Below are 20,070 nucleotides of genomic sequence, written 5' to 3' on the forward strand. Positions count from 1 at the left end.
CATTGTAGAGGGTTAATATTAATTTATGTCTTTATGTATTCATGAAATTAATCAAAGACCTCATTGTAGCTGTGGCATGGGTACAGACAGACTCGATTAATTGTTCACAGTAGAAGAAGCATGCCATTAATACAAATAATAATAACAGACTGACTTGACAGACATTTTTCTTCAGATTTGAAGACCTGGACACTATACATGAGTAAACTTCTTTCACAGCTAGTTTTGAGCTCCAGTGAATCCTGTGGTTGTTGGAGGACAACTGGTCAAGAAGGCTTTTAGTCACAGTAGACTATGTTACTAGAATGATTTTGTTAAACATTGTTCAAGGCAACAATAGGTGATGCAGCACTCTTGGGTGACTAATAAAGGAAATGGGTAACACTAAGTGATGGAATGAAGTGGGTCTATGTCAGATGATTGAGTTTTCAGAAACTCAGTCTTCGTATGGGTGAGACCATATGTTTAACTTTCCGAAAGCTCAAAACATTTGTATGGAGATTGGGATAAAGTGGGGATCAGGAATTTGCACTTTTCCCCACTTTAGTGCAATCTTGGAGCTGGTATGTACAATGTGCAGCGGTGTGGGGGAGTGCAGGGGAGCTTGCCCCTCCACACCAAAAATATGTCTCCATAAGGATTTAATGTTTTACCTAGAGCAATTATAAAGGAATCATTCCCTATATTGGCATACGTGGCTATGTTTTCTTCATGTATAGTGATCTTACAGTATTAGTTTTCTTACATCAAGCTCAAACGTACTTTGATTAGTTATGAAATGAAAAATAAACCTCTATGTACTAAGCATCAGTAATTTCAATAAGATGTATAATGTCTTGATATATTGCAAATAATTAGAACATATGCAATTGATTAAATTGTACAGTAGATGGGGTGCCATCCAATTTTGTGAAATCACTTTGTGCAACCTGTAATTTTGGAAAAAAAGTTTCAGACATGCAGTTCTTGAAAAGGGATCACTACTGTGGGAGGTATCTCCTTTCCCTTAATGCACTCCAGTTTCAGATTTGATTCTATTTTCAGGAGGGATACAAGAGGCTCAGATTTAGAAATTCAGTCAAATGAACTTTCAGTTACCTCGCTGCAGTCGCAAGTCCATTAACTTTCAATAATATCAGAGAAAAACAGTTTGCCTGCAAACACATTTGCCCATGATCAAGTTAATTAAGGAGTGGAGTCATATGAGGCTTAAATTATCCTTATCACTTCTGTAGCATTTCAGCAGAATGGATCAGATGAGATGGTATAGTTCAGATGTGTGCTGTTCCTATGGAGTCATCTGCCAGTGGCAAAGATGAGTCTTGTTCCCCATGAAGTTCTTCAGTTTAAGGGCTTAGAAGTAGGTTTATATTATCTACTCTAGCTAAGTAGTAGCAAACTTGAGTTTTTGTTGCAAAGGTCAGTGGTTCAATTCTTGTATTGTAAAGAGTGTAGGGTTGGCACTTTGGCACACTGCTATTCTTTCAGATTCTTGGGATTGTTTATTAATGTACCTTGTATTTTGAGGTCGTCCCTAGTAAATGTGAGGAGGGTAAGCAAGTTACACTAATTATTTATCTGAATCCCAAACTTAAGATTATTTTTCTAACCTATGATAACATGATTTCATAGTTGTGCATTTCTAGATTGACAGGTACATTAGAAGAATATGTTATATTATTCTACCATTTGTTCTTCAATTTCAGCTTTGTTCAGAATATCACTTTTACGCTTCAGGTTAGTTTCGGGAAAGTTCTGGTGATGCATCACTTGATCATAGTAAGGTTTTGAATGTTATGTCAGGCTGCACAATGGGAGTGATAAGGGTAATGAGTTTGGAGCTTTAATTTAACTATGCATGGACACTTTCATATTGCATTTACAGATACTAGTAACCAGGAGTATATTTTAGTCCATTGGTGCCAAATTGAAATGCTCTACCACAACTCTCCTCTACCAGTCAATCACACGAAATGGGGATGGCCCATTTCTGTATGCAGTCCATCCAAGAAGCGAGAGATCCCTCAATCAGTCATTGTCTCTACCCCATGCAGTGTATATATTGAACAGACTTTTGAAAAGAAAATACCTTTGTTTTACATTTTTTTTGAATGTATTGTACTAGCTTTCATACAAACACAGGCTGGTTAATAACTTAATCCTTCCTTTGTCGTGTCACAGTGAAGTTTCAGCCAATTAATAGGATCATAGGAGGTTACTAGGCTAATGGCCCTAGGGCCCTTAGAAGCCTAGCCAAGATCTACCCTTATTTCCATGATCACACCTATTGCCCCTGTCCAAGAGGGATACAGTTGGAACCCCTGGGGTGAATCTATGGCTACCCATCCAATCATCCAGACTGCATTTGAAGAGGGCCAATAAGGTGCGCTGTTTGACATAAAGTGGGAGTCTGTTCCAAAAGTGTGGTAACCTCTGGGAGACAAATCTGTCCCTCCAGCAGGTTCTATTAATGTCATATACCACATTAAGGCCTTTAGAGCAAGTAACCTTTGTACCATTAGACTTATGGAAATGCAGCATTTCCAATAAAGCAGGGTCAGAGATTGCCTTGCATGCAAGGCAGAGATCACCTCTGAGTAATCTGCATGAAACATAATAAAGTGACAGTGATTTCAAACAATTCACATAGGACAGATGCTGAAGACCTAGAATTTTCCTTGCAAAGAAATTTTGTGGTCTCTCCAATTGCTGCAGATGCTTGGAAAGATACATACCAAAAGGGGAGCTGTACTAAATTATTGGCCTGATGAGGGAAGAGTACAGGGAGATTATAACTTTTTTTTCTGGATGCAATAAGCTTACTTATGAGATGAGCAATATACAATGTCCTTCTTATCACTGTGGAGACATGGTTATCAAAGGTGAGGTTCTTGCCAACCATGAATGCTCTGGTCTCTCATCACTGAGTGTGTACCTAAGGTGTTGTTATTGATGTGGTAATTAGCAGGAACATCATCCTTAGTGAAAGGGATGATAATATATTTGCATTGAGTTTAAGGCCATCACTTTGGAACCAATCATTTGTTTGTGTAAGAGCCTCTTGTAGGATGTTGACATCATTTGGAGATTCTATGACCACTCCCAGTTTGCAGTCATCAGCAAACTTTGTCAGTCACAGACCATTCGTTTTTGTTTGTACTTTGGAGAAATATATTGCAAACATTAAAGGTCCCAGGACTGATTCATGTGGAACACCACCGGTTACAGGTATACTGTTGGAGGTGTATTCCCCTATATTTACTATATGGGTTATATCAGTGAGCCAGTTAGTGACACATCTAACAATATATGGGTTAATACCTAGCTGGGTGAGTTTGTCAATGATGCCTGAGTTGGGGATACTGTCAAATGCCTTGGCTAAGTCTAGGTGGGCTGTATGCACATATTTCTCCTCATCCAGGGCTTTGGTGACTGTCTCGTAGAAGTCCACCAGGTTTAACAGGCATAATCTCCCATTGACAAATCCAGACTGAGTAGGGTCAGGTGTTTGGAAATTATCTATATCTTTGTTGATAAGGTCCATGATGATTCGCTCTGTGGCTTTGCAGATAAGGCTAATAGGTCTACAGTTGCTGGTGTCAGGGGAAGCACCACCCTTGTGCAAGGGAAGAACAGTGGCTGTTTTCCATTCAGCTGGAATGAAGCCGGTGCTTAGACAATGACTGAAAAGAGTACCCAATGGTGTTTATAATTCTTGTTTGAGCCCATGTCTGTTGCAGCCTGGGATGTTATCAGGTCCCATAGATATTGTGCTTTTGGCCTTAGAGTAGACGTTAATGACCTGCTCTTTAGAGATACAAGGTAGGGGACAGCTGGCAGGGATGTCAAGGGGTACATGTGGTGGGGACAGGGGAATAATGTTTTCACAGAACCTGTCAGCCAGCAGGTTAGCTATGTCCACAGGCTAAATATATGTGGTATCACTAACTGCCAGTTTGACACAAATCTGGACCTTTCCTTTTAGGTTATGGATGTAACTAAAGAATGCTTTATGGTGTCTTTAGTGGAGGAAGCTAATTTGGATTCACAGTTTGCTTTGGAGGACTTCACAAGAAGTCTTATTCACTTGTTTAAGATGATAAGGGATTGTTTCCAGTTTAGGGATCACTCCCTTTTACTCTTAGATAGCAATTTCTTCCTCATATTGTAAAGCCTGGAGTTGATGGCAGTTGTCCACCAGGGAGGCTTGCAATTCCCTGAGGAGCTGTTTTGGTCTTATAAGGTATGGCCGAGTCAATACAGTAATACAGGTGTCTGTATAAAGCACTGGTGTAGAACATGGCATAGTTGCCAGTTCCATCTGAGGGGGGGAAGTGCAGAAAAGCTATTTATACCATCTCATAAGAGGTTATAATCTGCTTTGAAGTTTTTTTAGTTTAGTTGCTGCTTGGGGGGACTTCAGGTGTGATAGTTACTTCAAATGAGACTTTTTTGTGGTTACCAGAGAACACCTCACAGTGGGGGTGCTACTGTGGTCTCCCATATTGATAAACACCAGATCCAGAATTTGGGCACCCCTTGTGAGGGTGTCAACCAGCTGGTCCAAGGCACTGGAGTTAACAAAGTCAAGGAACCTTTGACAAGTGAGTTTGAGCACAAGTAATTTGCCCAGTCAATGGATGGATAGTTAAAGTCACACAAAACCATGGTGTTCGGATGTATCTTGATAGACTCAAGTAGTTACAAATAGGCAGAGTGGGTGCTCTGATTCATGGAGGGGGGCTGAAGGTAGCAATGACTTGAATAGGTGTCTTACCAGTAGTTAATTGCACCTGAAGTATCTCCAGGGAATCATACTGTTTGACCAATCTGAAAGTGTGTTTATCTTTAATGAAAATCGATACACCACCTCTTTAGTTTTCACACCCTCAGTTTTTTGGTCTGAAAGTGTGGAAAGAGGTGTAACCTGGTATGACTGGGGTACGTTCCACAGCTTTGAACCAGGTCTCTGGGACTGCACAATTGTCTGCCTTTTCCAAGGTGAGGACTGCTTCCAGTGAGTGCAGTTTCATGTTAAGACTCTTATTGTTTAGCAGCATAAGCCTGAGGTTGTTTTTAGATGGAGTTTTTACATCAGGAATTTTGTTCTTGAGACACACCATAAAATGCATGAGCCTTAGCCAGCAGCTAAAATCCCAGGAGTGACATATGCAAACTATCTCTGGCAAAGCACTGAGGTCTGTCTATCATATCATCCCTGGCTGACAGATAGTGGATTCCCTTAGAATAACACCAGAAACTAAGCTAATTATTGAAGTCAATCATTTTCTGTTTGTATTAAGGCATCATACTAGGTGAAGGTAAGCTGCTGCTTAAGGCTAGGGACATATCTGCCTAAGGTACATAATCTGAGAGTACAGTCATGTCTTTTCATATAGTCCAGAGAGGTTTGTGTCAGATCATTCACACTAAGTCCAGAGAGGTGCATCTCAAATCGTATGCATTTAGATTACATAGCACGGGATGCCAGTCAGCTGACCTTTTGTTGTATGTTTTTTACATGTTACATTGAAGTTGTCTTTGAATAATATTTGACATGGGTGGCATGGCATTTGTTCTAAATAATGAATTGGTCACAAAGGTATTCTCGTCTGTTTTTTCACTAAAGTGGACAATAGTTGGCAAACCTGTACTTTGAGTGCATATTTTCAAAGTTCCTTCAATATGGAATAAAGTTGTAACTTCTGTTTGTTTTTTATAAATTTGCAACTTTTCCAGTCATATGCAGCTGCATTGTACTAAAAGTGAATGTGATGACTGGATGTCAGGGGGCTTTATCATGGAATAAATAATAAGGGGGCATGTTATCTCTCCAAATTCTTTTGTCGGTAGCTTAACATTATCTGACTGATTATGCAGAGGATGAAGCTTATTAACTGCTAAATGTTGCTTCATGTAGACAAGGTTTTGCATCACCAGAATCCTTTCGCTAGTTTTGTGATTATGTGAATACATGACTTAATGCAAATTCATTAACTAATTCATTTTTCAATTTGATTTCAGGTTGGGAGGTGGGAGAAAGGACTAATTCATATGAAATACCCAGTATGGCCACGATATGGATCTTTTCTGCAACCAATTTCAGATAACCGTCATCTTACTGTAGCCACACTGGAAGAAAGACCTTTTGTCATTGTAGAGAATATTGACCATGTAACAGGGGGCTGTGTAAGGAATACTGTACCTTGCAGAAAGCAGAGCAATCGTACTGACAGGTAAGGTGCATTGCAGCTACAGAGTCATATGGCTTGGAGTACAAATGCCCTTTTATAACAGATATTACTATATCAGTTATTAATGTTAAGGGTGACCTGCCTTTTCCACATTTCTGATCTTAGATATCATACTGTATTATTAGGGTACTCCATAAAGAAACAGCATTCTGACTGAGTTTCCTACTTTATCTGCCAAACTGCAATGTAGATGGGACTCAGAATTTTCCCACAATCCTTAGTAAATATTTATTTGTAGTTAATTGTGTTTTGTGTCATGTGTAGTGATAGAAATGTCTTGCAGATAAGATATGACTACATGGTAAGACTATGCTTCTGCATTTGTTTGTTTTATTTAGCTAGTTTGTTTCTGTAGATCATTACCTTAAGAAATGTTGGTCATTTAGTAAGTGAAGCACATGGGTGCAGTTGACTTGATAGTATTAGTTCTTTTTGCTGTGGTGTCTGACCATTGGGAAGTTCTGGGAATATAGGAAGATATCAGCATGCCCCATTTTGCAATATGTAACATCCATTTGTTCTTCAATGGAAAATAATTTCTTTGTTGCTGTACACTGTTGTGATTGAAAGAAACCTTCTCATAGGGTTTATGTTATTGAAAATGGAGAATGTTGTATCAAAGCTTAAGTAAACTGATATATTACTCCCAAATAGCACATAAAAATAGTGATGCTGAAGACCTATTTTGTATAGAAATGTGTTTAAAGCACATCGCATTTTTTTTGTCTGACTTTTGTCTATTGGCCAAATACTTCTTTCAGACATTAGCTTTCCTGCATTGTATCATCTCCATAGGGAGCTGCAACCCCAACACTGGTAAGGTAACGTACTTTATAAATGCTGTTTATTGTTTGACCACACATATCACTACCCCAAATTATCCTAGCATTATGAAGCTTTATTTGTACAGTCACTGTAAAGGAAAACTGATATAAATCAGTGTTGCTGCATTGCATTCAAAGTTCTATATTACATGAGTTGTAACTGCTGGGGAATGTATATAAATGCTGTCATATCTTCTAGGACAGAAGTTAATGTAATTAATCTGTTGATAAAGAGTTATCATTAAATCTGTTTTTAATATCATAGTGAAGTATATATGAAGAATACAAAATATTGTTTCTTGAATAAAACATTTAGGCTGGGATTCAGAAAATATCCCTTTACTTGCATAAACTGCAGTGATCAAAAGTTGACATTTATGTGAATGTGGACAATGTGATTCAGAATCATATTTACCAGAAATAAGGAAGGTCTTATATGCAGCTATTTTGCATGCCTCATAATTAGCTGTAATTATGGCCAGTGCTAAACAATCCTTTTCAGTGGTAATTGCCAGTAACAGACCATACATCACATTGGCATAGGTACCCCCTCATTCACTTTCCCACATACATTTAGACATTCTATACACACACACACACACACACACACACACACACACACACACACACACACACACATACATGCATTCCGACATTTGTGCACACACACACACACACACACACACACACACACACACACACACACACACAGACACACACACATGCATTCAGACATTTGTGCACACACACACACACACACACACACACACACACACACACACACACACACACACACCTTCTTTACTGATCTCCTAACTAACCTCCTCTACTGAGAGTATCTAGGCTGACATGCACATACATGCACCCCCTCCCCACACACACACACAGTCATCCAGGAGTTCTCATACCCCTACAAATATGCTCACATACTGCCCCATACATACACACACCTCCCAACACTACTACCTCTCAAGACTTCACCTATATTGCACTGTCTCCCATTGATTATAAGGAAGGACTGCTGCAGCTTGGCTATGTGAATTAATCTGACTGGCCATGCTTAGTTACTACCTCCTACAGCCATTTCTTTGGGAGAGGATATCGCTAATTAGCACAGTCCACTTCTCATAATGGCTCATTAGCATCTAGCCTGACTATGGAGATGGACCACCATGCTGATTCTACTGATCTTTTGGAATCACTGTGGTGTGCCTATCTCTGACTCAGAAAGGGCATCTGCGGTAGGGCATGACATTGATGGCAACCCTTTGTGAATCCCAACTATATAGACGTGAGCCAGGATTCAGAGTAATATCACCACTATAACTACCTGGCAATGCTGTAGTGTCCAGTAGTGCAACAGTCATGTTATGTGATTCAGAGGCATCATAAAACTGCAATGAGCAACATGTCATTAGCAGTTCACACAGACAGACACATACACAACACACACACACACCCACACACACTCACACACACCCACCCACACACACCCACACACACACACACACACACACACACACACACACATACATATATACACACACAAACAAGCTCACATGCACACATGCACACACATAGAGTGATGCACACAATTATGGCCGTACATACACTTATTCACACTGATTGTAAAAGCTGCTAGTGAGTGTGTTGTCTGCATGACAGACAGGTGTTTTCATAACATTGTAGAGGTACAGTGATCCCTAAATCACCCTTGTCTAATGCATTGTGCAATCTTGCTATAAATACTGTTGTGCTGTGTATTAACCATTTCTGGTTCCCAGGACTGGTATACACACTGTTGCAAATAATGACTTACAGAAGTATTTACTGCACATTACTAGTACTGTTAGTGGGACGTTATTCCCCAATATTTAAATGAAAAGGCAAAACTGCATATGTTGAGCTAATTTTCAGAAATATGCCTAATGTATATTAGACTTCATATGGATTCTGATGGGTAGATAGTGCTTTGTGGTTGCTGTTTGAATTTAAGTCAGTCTTCTTCTAGTAAAATAAAAAAATCTGTAGGGATGTGAAAGATATAACTACTTCCAGGTAGTTTTTGTTTTTACTTTCTAATTAACCTATAGTTGTATTATTGCAGAAGTTTGTTTTCTGTATTCTGATTTTACAGTACATGAGACTGTGATTTAAGATGTTTTGCCAGTTTAGGTAAAAGTAAAGCTGAGAGTGGTATTCACCTAATATATCACAGTGTAAAGGTAGTTGAAATGAAAAAAAAGACAATGAAATAAGTCAAGAGCAGAAACCAAATGGGTTTCTGTAGATTCAGACTAGTAATGCAGTATATGAGGCTTACTTATAAAAAGACTGTACCATGCAAGTAGAAGTTAATGATGTGAGATTTTCAACTAAAACTGAGACAGCAACTCAGAGGAATCTGTATCACCCCCGATGGTACATCTGCAGATTTGCAGCTGCATGAATGATTCATCAGATACCAGTTTCATCTGCATAAAACTGCTAATAGTGGGATGTGACACCAGGATCATATAACAGATCAAGACATCCCTCTTTACCAAGACCATCAACAGAAGTTTAAATATCCACTGAATGAAATGCTTCATTTGTTACAGTGTCTTTCATTTTATTTACATACAACCATATCTACTTATGTCATTTCCATTGCTGTAATTTTTACTACAACTTGTCCATTTTTCAAATGCAACATATCATTCCGTCACGTGGAGAGATTGCCCATTCCTAATCATTTGAGGCATAATTCCAGTCATAACAGGGCATATCATGGAAAATTTTTAAAATTTATACACAACATTCATAATGTCGCTATGGCACTGAATTAACATTTTTAATACTAATCAGATTTATATATGATTAAGAGTGAATTCCTGTATTTATTAATTATGATATATTTCTGAAGACACTGTGGCATGAGTACTAATTCAGCTACCAATGAGGTGATATCCAGAATGTAGGTATAGCATCAAATGCAGAGCTTTGAATAAGCTTAATTTTCTAATTAGATTGCTGATTTGTATCACACTTCACATTCCACTATAGTGTGCCACAGACTGCTATGACAAAGGTCTATATAACCATGACATCAAAGTTATCATATATGCAGTGGCTTAGGGTAAAGCGTTTACAGACATACATGGCATGACTACAGCAAGGGGAACAGTGACTGCGTTGTTTGTGCAGCGTGTAGGCAGCGTTCATGATAGCTGCTCAACACTAAGATGAACTGTTTTATAAAAGGATGCATCCGAGAACAGACGAAGGAGTGGGGGCAATACTAGACACAAGAAGATCATTACATGTCATCACAGGATAATACGTAGAGGAGGCTACAACACAATACAACTACAATATATAGTTAGCTTCTGATTGCAGAAAGGTTAGCCACTCAAACGGTTGAACTCATGAGGTTAACCATTTTGAACAGGCTATGTACTTTAAGTGCAAGATCACAAAAACATTAAGAAGGTTATACATTTTCTTCAAGCATGTGTTAAAAATAAGTCAGGGGATGTGATGATTTGCAGGGGGACTGACCCCAGCAAAAAAATGCTTGTTTTCCACTTTTTTTATTATTATGCAGAATTATAGTAGACAAACTACTGAGGTCAACTATTTCAATGACAGACCATTCAGTGATCAATCTCAAGTGCTATATCCTAATGAATTATGCATTATATATATGCATTATATAACTTCTTACTTAGTCATGTCATCTTAAAAGTTCTATTTAACTAATTCAGTTTCTGTTTTTTTTTTTGTTCCACTTTGTAAATAATGCACTATATATTATTTCTTTTTATGGTTTTGTCTTTTTGAAATCTGTCTTAGGGCCTTTCAATACCCTGACCTATCCAAGCTCCATTGTCATGCTCAGTTGTGCAGTCCCAGCTTCACCTTAGAGTAGGAGGTGAAACTCATATTAGTTGGCTGTTTCAATTCATTTTTAGTTGATGTTCGGTGTTTAGATTCCATATGTGAAAGAACAACAAGCAGGTCACAGGACAGAATCTAAACGTGAGGAAGTACAAATGACTAAAGAATCAATGTATCAAAATTATGTCAGCTGTGCCAACAAGTCACACACAAATACACACACACACAAACACACACACACACACACACACACACACACACACACACACACACACACACACACACACACACACACACACACACACACACACACACACACATTCATGCAGCTGCATTCATCCCCCTATAGGCAGTCACAGCCATAAACACAATTGCACACACCTCAGCACACATAGTCGACACTTCACTACTTACCTGCAGTTATGCTATGAGCTGCAAATCATCCACAGGTGTGAATGGGTGTACTTGTGAGAAAAATGACTTGGTAAAGTGATTCTCTGAATCATTCTGTCATATTATTCTGGTACTGGTGTCATTTCTAGTAGACAGTACATAGCTAATTAGCATTAACAACTCCTCCAGACCGATGCATTTGTACTTAGCATTGCCAGTTAATCCATGTTTACACTACAGCCAGTGGCTGATATAAAGCTGCATTGGGATAGCAATCTTTAAATCACTTGGACCTATTGCACTGTGGAAGCCTTACAAAGAAATGCTTTTGCAGTGTGATAAACCTTTCTGATTCCCAGGAATATTTTTGACGCAAAAAAAACTCTATTTCAGCTGCAAAATAACAGCAGTATTTGTTAATACAATTAGACAATATAATGCTTTTTTTTAAATTGTGTTGATATTTATAGGGTGGCAGGTATTTATTTATGTATTTGCTCTCCTTGGCCCTTGCTTCATTTTTTCTGATATTCTAAACTGATGCCTCTACCCATTGACAAGTCTTCTAGCCCTTGTTTTCATCTCATGTTTTTTTTTTGTTTTGCTGATGATGGTCTGGAATATAAGAGCTTCCGGGGGGGGGGGGGGTCTTGCCAGCAACTGCTTCCATGAGAAGGAGACTGGAGTGCTTTTTACATTATGACCTACCCCTACCCTCTTGTCCTTTGTCCCTCCCTTAAGCTCATCCTGGAACCGTTCAAGTGCTACTCATTTCTGTGCCAATGCAGAGCATTGTTCACATCTGACAAATTTCAGTTTCAGCCTAGGTCAATAACTAACCAGGTATACAAAGTAAACAACCGTATATAAAATCAAAGTGAAGTAAAAAATGTATACAAAGTAAACATAAAAAGTTTTAAAATAAGGTATGTACACAAAGTGAATAAGTAGCACTATCACAGAATATATACAAACGTTTTCAAAACATTTCTGAAGTTGGAGTGAAACAAATTAGAGATATGAAAAGAAGCAAAGGATACTTGTAGAAAAAGGGTTGAGAACAGAAGAAAAGAGACAACTTTAACTCAACATACATGACCTGACGTCAGTGCTATCAGATACATTCCGCTTGACTGACTAGAGGACATTTAGTAAAGTAAAGAACTTAGAAGAAGAAGGTGAGTTTTTAACTCCATGTGAGAGTCCCTCAGTTTGGGACAGAGAACTGAGAATGCATGATCAGAGATATATAGTTTAAAGAAAGGGCTTTGGTTTTTAGTACCTGAGTGATTCAAGTTTCTTTGGTTGTATGTGGGGGGTTGTCTTAGTACTTTTGAGGTCAAAACATAGAGGGAGTGTCCATGTAGGATTATGAAGAGCCAGTTTTTGTCTTTTTAGTGGTTGTTCATTTCTCAGGGAGTGCTTGATAAATCTATATATTTTGTTTTTAGTTTGGAATAATGGTGGGGTTTTTCGTAGATGATGCTGCTATAAGAAGGAGGCTGTATTCAAGTTGAGGGAGAAGGATTACTTTCCCTATTTTTGATCTGATAGAGTGTGAGAGAAGTGGACAGTATTTGTTATAAGAAAAATAGGTTATCTGATCTGCTAAGTTTATGTTTAGTACCAAAAATCATAGATTTCGCTCTGGGTATAGTTGGTATATGGATCACTCTGGCTGTAGTTGGTATGTGGATGTGTGTGTGTGTGTGTGTGTGTGTGTGTGTGTGTGTGTGTGTGTGTGTGTGTGTGTGTGTGTGTGTGTGTGTGTGTGTGTGTGTAATAATCCACTCACTTAGGCATGTGAATTCAGACTGTAGATCTTGCTGTAAGTTAATTCAGGAGTGGTTAGAGTGGTAGAAAACTCTGTCATTTCTGTATAGGAGGAGAGGAAGATGAAGAAGATCTTTTTTATTTCTCCAAATCTTTTGGGTTTCTAATACTATGATAGGAATGGACCCCATTCCTAAGTCAAAGTACCATTAAATTTCATGAAATTAGTATTGTTTCAGTCTTTTATGTTAGCCAAAAGTGCTCCTTTCAGCACCCACAATGTGCCCTAGTAATGACTCCTTCTACAATTGGGGTTACATGGATTGGTAACATATCTGAATACAATTCCAGGTTCTTTTTTATAAGACTCATTGCTCCTACTACTATTGGAATTGTCTGGCTATCTTTCTTCCACATTGCTCTCGTTTCTGCCTGCAGATTCTGATATTTTATGATTTTGTGTCTGTCTGTACACAAGACACTGTAGTCACTGGGTGTAGCAATTTCAATAATCAATGCTACTTTTGTCTTCTTTTATTGGACCACTATATCTGATTTTCTAGTTTCTATCTTTTCAACTGTTGGCAATGGGTGATCCCATGTGAAATAAAGTTCATCAGTTTTTATGATGTTTTGTGGCTCATATTTCCAGTGTTTTCCAGCTACTTCAATACCATAATGTTTGCACAATCCCCAGCGCAACAGTCTGCCACATTATTATGCCTTTCAGTATACAGTCCTTCTGCCATTAATATGTTACAACCAGCAACAAGGTGTGCGACTGTTTCCAGTTCGGTTTTACAAAACCTACATTTGTCTGTTTCTCCCACATGTTCAATGGATTTTGTAAACCAGCATGTACGTAGCCCACTATCTTGGGCTGCCAATTTTAACCTTTCATCTCTTGGTTTAAATTTGCCTCTCCTTAACCATTTATGCGTTTGTTCCTGATCAACATACCCACAGTTGCAGATCTATACATGTAATCAATTTCAAGGAGGTCCATCCCTCCTTCGGAATGGGGAATATATAATGTTGTTATACACTGATTTTTATAAATCATTTTGTAAGCATGAAGCATCCTTCTTGTTTCCCTATCTAATCTATCCAAAACGTTTTGGGGCCAGTCAGTCATTCCAAAACTATACGTTAGGACAGGAAGAGCAAATTGGTTTATAGTTTGGATTTTGTTCCTAGACGTCAGCACTGTTTTCAGAATTAATTTACGTCTTCTAAAATATTCGTTACTAAGTTTTATTTGAATTTGTTCATGTTTTATTTTTGACCCTTCATCAATTCCCAAATATTTATACACTCCCTCTTGCTCAAATTCTTTTATATCTCATTCTTGTTCCAAACTGACGTTTTCCTGGTGCTGCAGTTTTCCTGCTTTAAAGGTTGCTTTTGCACGCTTATCAAGACCAAATGACATTCTTATGTCATCTGAAAAAGTTTGACAACTTGCAGCTGTGCTTTTAGTTCCTCATCTGATGAGTTATACAGTTACAAATCATCTATAAAGAGAAGATGAGAAGTCTTTACATTCTGTTGTTTTCTAGGAGCAAAATTGTAGCCATGACCTAAGCTAAGTAAACAGCTTAATGGGTTAATGGCAAGGCAGAAAAGCAACAGTAACAGAGAGTCACCCTGGAATATCCCCCTTTGAATTTTTATCCTGGGATAATAATCTGTCCTTTATCATGGCTTAATTGCAAAGTGGTGTGCCACTGTTTCATGGTCACTGTAATGTAGTCGATCAGTGTAGGGTGTATCTTATACATTTTTAAGCACTCTTTTATCCATGAACGTGGGATACTATCAAATGCTTTTTTTGTAGTCATCCATGCCACACTTAAATTTTTCCCCATTTTGCAGTTCTCTAGTATGACTTTAACAACAAATGATCCTTTGTTCCATATGACTTTCTTTTATTGTCCTTTTGTTCTACTGGCATAATTGAGTTTTCTTCTAAATGACAATAAACTCTTTCAGCATCAATTCCCATGTATAGTTCATACGTTGTCAGAAGGCAAGTTATTGGTTTATAAGTTTTAGGGTAGCATCCAGGTTCACTCTTAAGTAGGAGCATTGTTTTGACTGTTAGCCAGGTTGGTGTCTGTTCGGGGTGTGCATATAAATGGTTTTTATTCATGGCTAAATCTTCATGCAAAGGTGTTTATAGTTTTAGCCAAAAGCATCTGGGCCTGGGTTTAGAGGCTTTTCTTAGCTTTGTTTCAATCTCTCTCGATTTTACTTCATCTTATTTCATATCCTGCACCTTTAAACTTCTTATTCTTTCTTTTACGTATCCTTTTAGCATCTTTGTTATGTTCCACAGGATCTTTATAGATACAGCTCCAAAATATTTATATTTCCTCTTTTTTGATGGTCTTTCAATTCCTTTTACCTTGTTTCCCAATTCTCCATAAAACTTTTTTGGGTCATCAATAAATTGTTGATTTTGTACTTTTCCTTTATATTTATATGTGTATCTTATAAGTTTTTCCACCTGTGCTGAAATTTTTAGTTATTTGCGATAGTGCATGACAGATCCTGGTCTGTTCTAATACTGTGCATTATTTTATTACATCTATCTTTCTTAGTATTTTTGTTTATCTATTCCCTTTGCTATAGTCTTCTAACAGTGACACTTCTTGTTTTAATTGCTATATTGTTTTCTCTATTCAATACTTCCATGATAGTACTCGATTTCTCCCCTTCCTTTGCCTCACTACCCTGTGTTTTTGTGGTAGAACTTTATCAGTTATTGATTTAGCAGCACAGTAATATATCCTGTTTACTTCTGTTATAATCACATGGATCTCTATGGACAGTCCTAATTACTGCATTCATTTGTTTTATTAGACTTCTTACTTTTTGGGTTTTATTGACCTTCTGCAGTCTATTTCTCTCGTTGATCTTAATATATCTATCCATGTCTATTAAATCAAGCAACTCTTCTCTTAGCGCATTGTCTTCCAAACTGAGTTCCATTTCCTGTGGGAGTTCTATAGAAAGTTCTATAGCATCTTTCTGTGTCAGCTTCTTTTCAATTTCATCCTGTGCCATCCATTGTTCTGTCATATTGGAATTCATTGGCCTATCACTCTTCAGCATTGACTGCATAACAGTTTCTACAGTTTTCTGTTCCTTTCTTTGCTATCTAGCTTCAAGTGAACGTTAATACTGGTTTCCTGTGGAAGACTCCAAAATATCTCGATATGGCACTTGACCAATTGCTTCCTGTTCCACTGGTTTTCCCTTAATTTGGATATCCATTGATCTATCCTGTTGTGGTGCTTTCTGCAATCGATTTTCTACCCTGAATCCTTCACTTTGCAGGTACTCCATAACCTCAGTTTCTATTTCTTTAACTTCTCCATTACTGATCTTCTTTTCTACTTTTCCTCTTTGTCTTCTTATTTTGTATTGTAAAGTTTTCCATGTTCAGATTCATTTGCCTGTATTTCTCTTCAAATATCTTTGGTGCAGCTGTTTTTGTATTGGTTAATTTTGCTTTCTCCTTTGTATGAATATTACACCATATTAAATCTCTTTTTCTTTCCCATGTCCATATTTCTTCTTCAGATGTCTCCTGATCTTCCTGTTTCTCCTTACTTTGGAGACTCGTTCCATCATGCTGTGATGTAACCTGTGTTAGACCTTCTACACCAAATCCAGTATGAGTCTGTTGATGTAGATAGAGAACAGAAGTGGAGCGAGAATAGATCCTTGAGGTACACCTTTGAGTAGAAGACAGGAGAGTGATAGGCAGGAATTATAGCTAAATTTGAAATGGCAGTTGCTCAGATATGCATTCTAGTTGTACAACTATTATCCATTTAAACCTTATAAAGATAAATGATGGCTAGGGCACCATCATTATTTTTAAAAATCTGAAACTGCAAACTCACAAACGAATAACAGAAAGGCTCCACTGAAGAATAGTAGTGTCCAGAAATTTATTGAATCATGTTTCGTTCAAGTACTATACAGAACTTCATCAGAATAAACAGATTTAAAGTACAAAGTTTCTTTCATAGCAATTCAAACTTGTCATGTGATGTGTAATATATAAAACAACTGCACTCTCTAAAGCCAAATATACAGCATCCATGGGACTGGACAACATCCCAGGCTGCGTTTTACATGAACTTCAGAAAGAAATGACCCCCCACCTAAGTACCATGTTCAATAATAGCCTCACATCAGGCTTTGTGCCCACTAACTGGCACACAGCAACAGTTATCCCACTCCACAAAGGGGGAGCCACTACTGATCCCGGGAACTATTGACCTATTAGCCTAATGAGTTTGGTCTGCAAGGCCATGGAACGTATCATCATGGAACTCATAAACAAAGACAATGGTAACCTCCAAACTCTGGATCCCACCCAGTTCGGGTTTGTGAAAAACAGATCATGCCTCCTGAACCTGATCGACTTCTTTGAAGCAGTCACCAAAGCTGTACATGAGGGTAAGGTGGTTCACACAGCCTATCTTGACCTCGCCAAGGCTTTCGACACCATCCCCCATTCTGGAATTATAGCTAAACTCACTAAACTAGGTATAAATCCCTACGTCACAAGATGGGTTGCCAACTGGCTTACTGACAGAATCCACACTGTAAAAGTTGCAGACTCCAAATCTGACCTCAAAGCAGTGACAAGTAGAGTACCACAGGGTTCCATCCTAGGACCTCTCCTGTTTGGTTTCTACTTCTCTGAAGTACAGGCTAACACAGAAGGCCTCTGGCTAACGAAGTTTGCAGATGACTGCAAACTAAGAGCCATAGTCAAGTCCCCAAATGATGTGGACATCCTACAAAAGGGCCTCGCTGAGACAGATGCCTGATGTCAGAGCCATGGCCTCAAGCTCAATGCCAAAAAGTTTAGTGTCATCCCCCTTTGGTAAGAACTCTGTACCCATAAACTACCACATAGACAGCATTTTACTTAACACAGAATGTGTTAAAAGAGACCTTTGGACCCAGGTGGACAGTAGTCTCTCCTTTGATAGTCACATCACCACAGTAGTCAGGAAGTCCTTCTACGTGGAACACCTCATCATAAAAGGGTTCTCATCCAGGAAAAAAGAGGTCATTATTCCCCTCTACTCGTCACTCATAGACCCATTATAGAGTACAATGCCCCTTTTGGAATGTACCTCACAAGACATCTGCAGCAACGGGAAAGGCCACAGAAGTACCTCACAAAGAGAATTACTGGCCTCAAACAAATGCCCTACACTGACCGCCTCAAAAAACTCCAGCTTTACTCCATAGCATATTGCCTACATATAAAGCTATGTCAAACCCAGAGCTGTTGGACATGCTACACCTAAAGAAATCCTAATCCCTCTGAGCTACACACTTGAGGGACCTAAACCTTGTCACCACAATAAACAGGACATGCTGGAGGGATAGACTCCTGTCCCAGAGACTTCCCATACTCTGGAATAGGCTACCCATCTATGTCAAGCAAAGTTCTTCATTAGCATTCTTAAAGAAAAATCTTGATGAGTGGATGGGAAATAGGAAATACACCCCGGGGATCACTTCTGTGTCTCTGCTCGACAGTGGCACAGGAAAATAACTTTTTTGGGTGTTGTAAGCCAGGGAACCTTGTTGGCTTGGCTTATGTAGGCCCTTGGGCCGATAGCCTAGTACCTATCTATGAACCTATGAACATACATTCCTTGTTAAAATGTTCCTTAAAAACTAAAGTTTGATCTGTTTATCTTAGCAAGCTTTTAAGTTTTAATAAACAGGTGATAGAGCAAGCTTCATTCAAGCCTGGATATGTAAAGGCATTCAGTATGATTTGCCATATCAGCCTTAGTTTCTCCAACAACTGCTTTTGACTGGAACATATACTAAAATTTCACTTAATGAATTTAATATGGCGTACAGACATATTAATTCGTACATTAATGATCTATTCATAGAAGCTAAAATCGATGTAATGTTGTATAACTATTTCTGTATGCCAGTACCAAGGACTCCTACTTTGTTCGGAATCCCCAAAGTCCATAAAAACATGACCAATCCACCCATGAGACCTTTGGCAGATGCCAGGGATTCTATAACGTACCCATGTGCTAAATATGTGGATTCAATTTTAAAAAGGTGCATTAGTCAGGAACTCCAAATTTGTAAAAACTCATGGACCTTCCTGAAAAGAATTAATGATTTAACATTTGAAGAGAACTACAATTTCCTCACAGTAGACATGAAGGACTTATATACTTCAATTCCCCATTTGGAAGGAATAGAGTGGGTTTCAAGAATGATGAGACTAAGGGGAAGGGGTGCACCTCTTAATGAAATACACCTAGCTGAGGAGCTACTAGATATAATACTAATAAACAACTACATTATATTTCAGGATGAATACTTTTACAGAAAGTAGGGGTGGCCATTGGTTCAACGTTCGGGGCCAGTTTTGCAAACTTGGTAATGGCCCACTGGAAATTAGAGTACATCAGTAAGAATAGTCAAATTTATAACCAAATATTTTTTTACACAAGATTTTTGGATGATATTTTCTTGATCATCAAAGGTGACAGAATTATAGTTGAAGAACTGGTTAATTACTTTAACAGCACTACCAGCTTTCTCCAATTTACATATAACTTCCATACAGAAAAAATGGCTTACTTAGACATACAACTGGAAAAAGATAGAAACCTAAAAAGATACATAGCAAAAATTTATAGGAAAACAACTAACTCAAATGCCTTCCTACATTTTTCCAGTTCACAGCCTTTCCATCAGAAGAAGTCAGTCATCAAGGGCCAACTAGTGAGGGCTGCAAGGATGGTCACTTTAGAGAGAGATTTTTTTTTTATTAGAATGTGAAGTTTTAAGGAAAATGTTCCTTAAAAGAGGCTATCCAGATTCTTTGATTTTAGACATAAAAGATGAGGTGAAGACCAAGAGAAACAGGG

At 38.2% G+C, this 20,070-nt stretch overlaps 1 protein-coding gene across 1 annotated transcript in view; it reads left to right on the top strand.

Moving 5' to 3' along the window:
* The window catches only part of GRIN2C (glutamate ionotropic receptor NMDA type subunit 2C), a 3,426,271-nt gene that overhangs the window by 1,859,268 nt on the left and 1,546,933 nt on the right, over window positions 1-20,070 (top strand). The window contains exon 5 of the mRNA XM_044085160.1: window positions 6,025-6,236. Within this exon, the coding sequence (XP_043941095.1) occupies window positions 6,025-6,236 (212 nt within the window). The remainder of the gene's footprint in view (window positions 1-6,024; window positions 6,237-20,070) is intronic.

Source organism: Protopterus annectens, chromosome 10.part0, assembly GCF_019279795.1.
Source record: "Protopterus annectens isolate FY-2018-M chromosome 10.part0, PAN1.0, whole genome shotgun sequence".
In the NCBI taxonomy this organism is placed as follows: Eukaryota; Metazoa; Chordata; order Ceratodontiformes; family Protopteridae; genus Protopterus; species Protopterus annectens.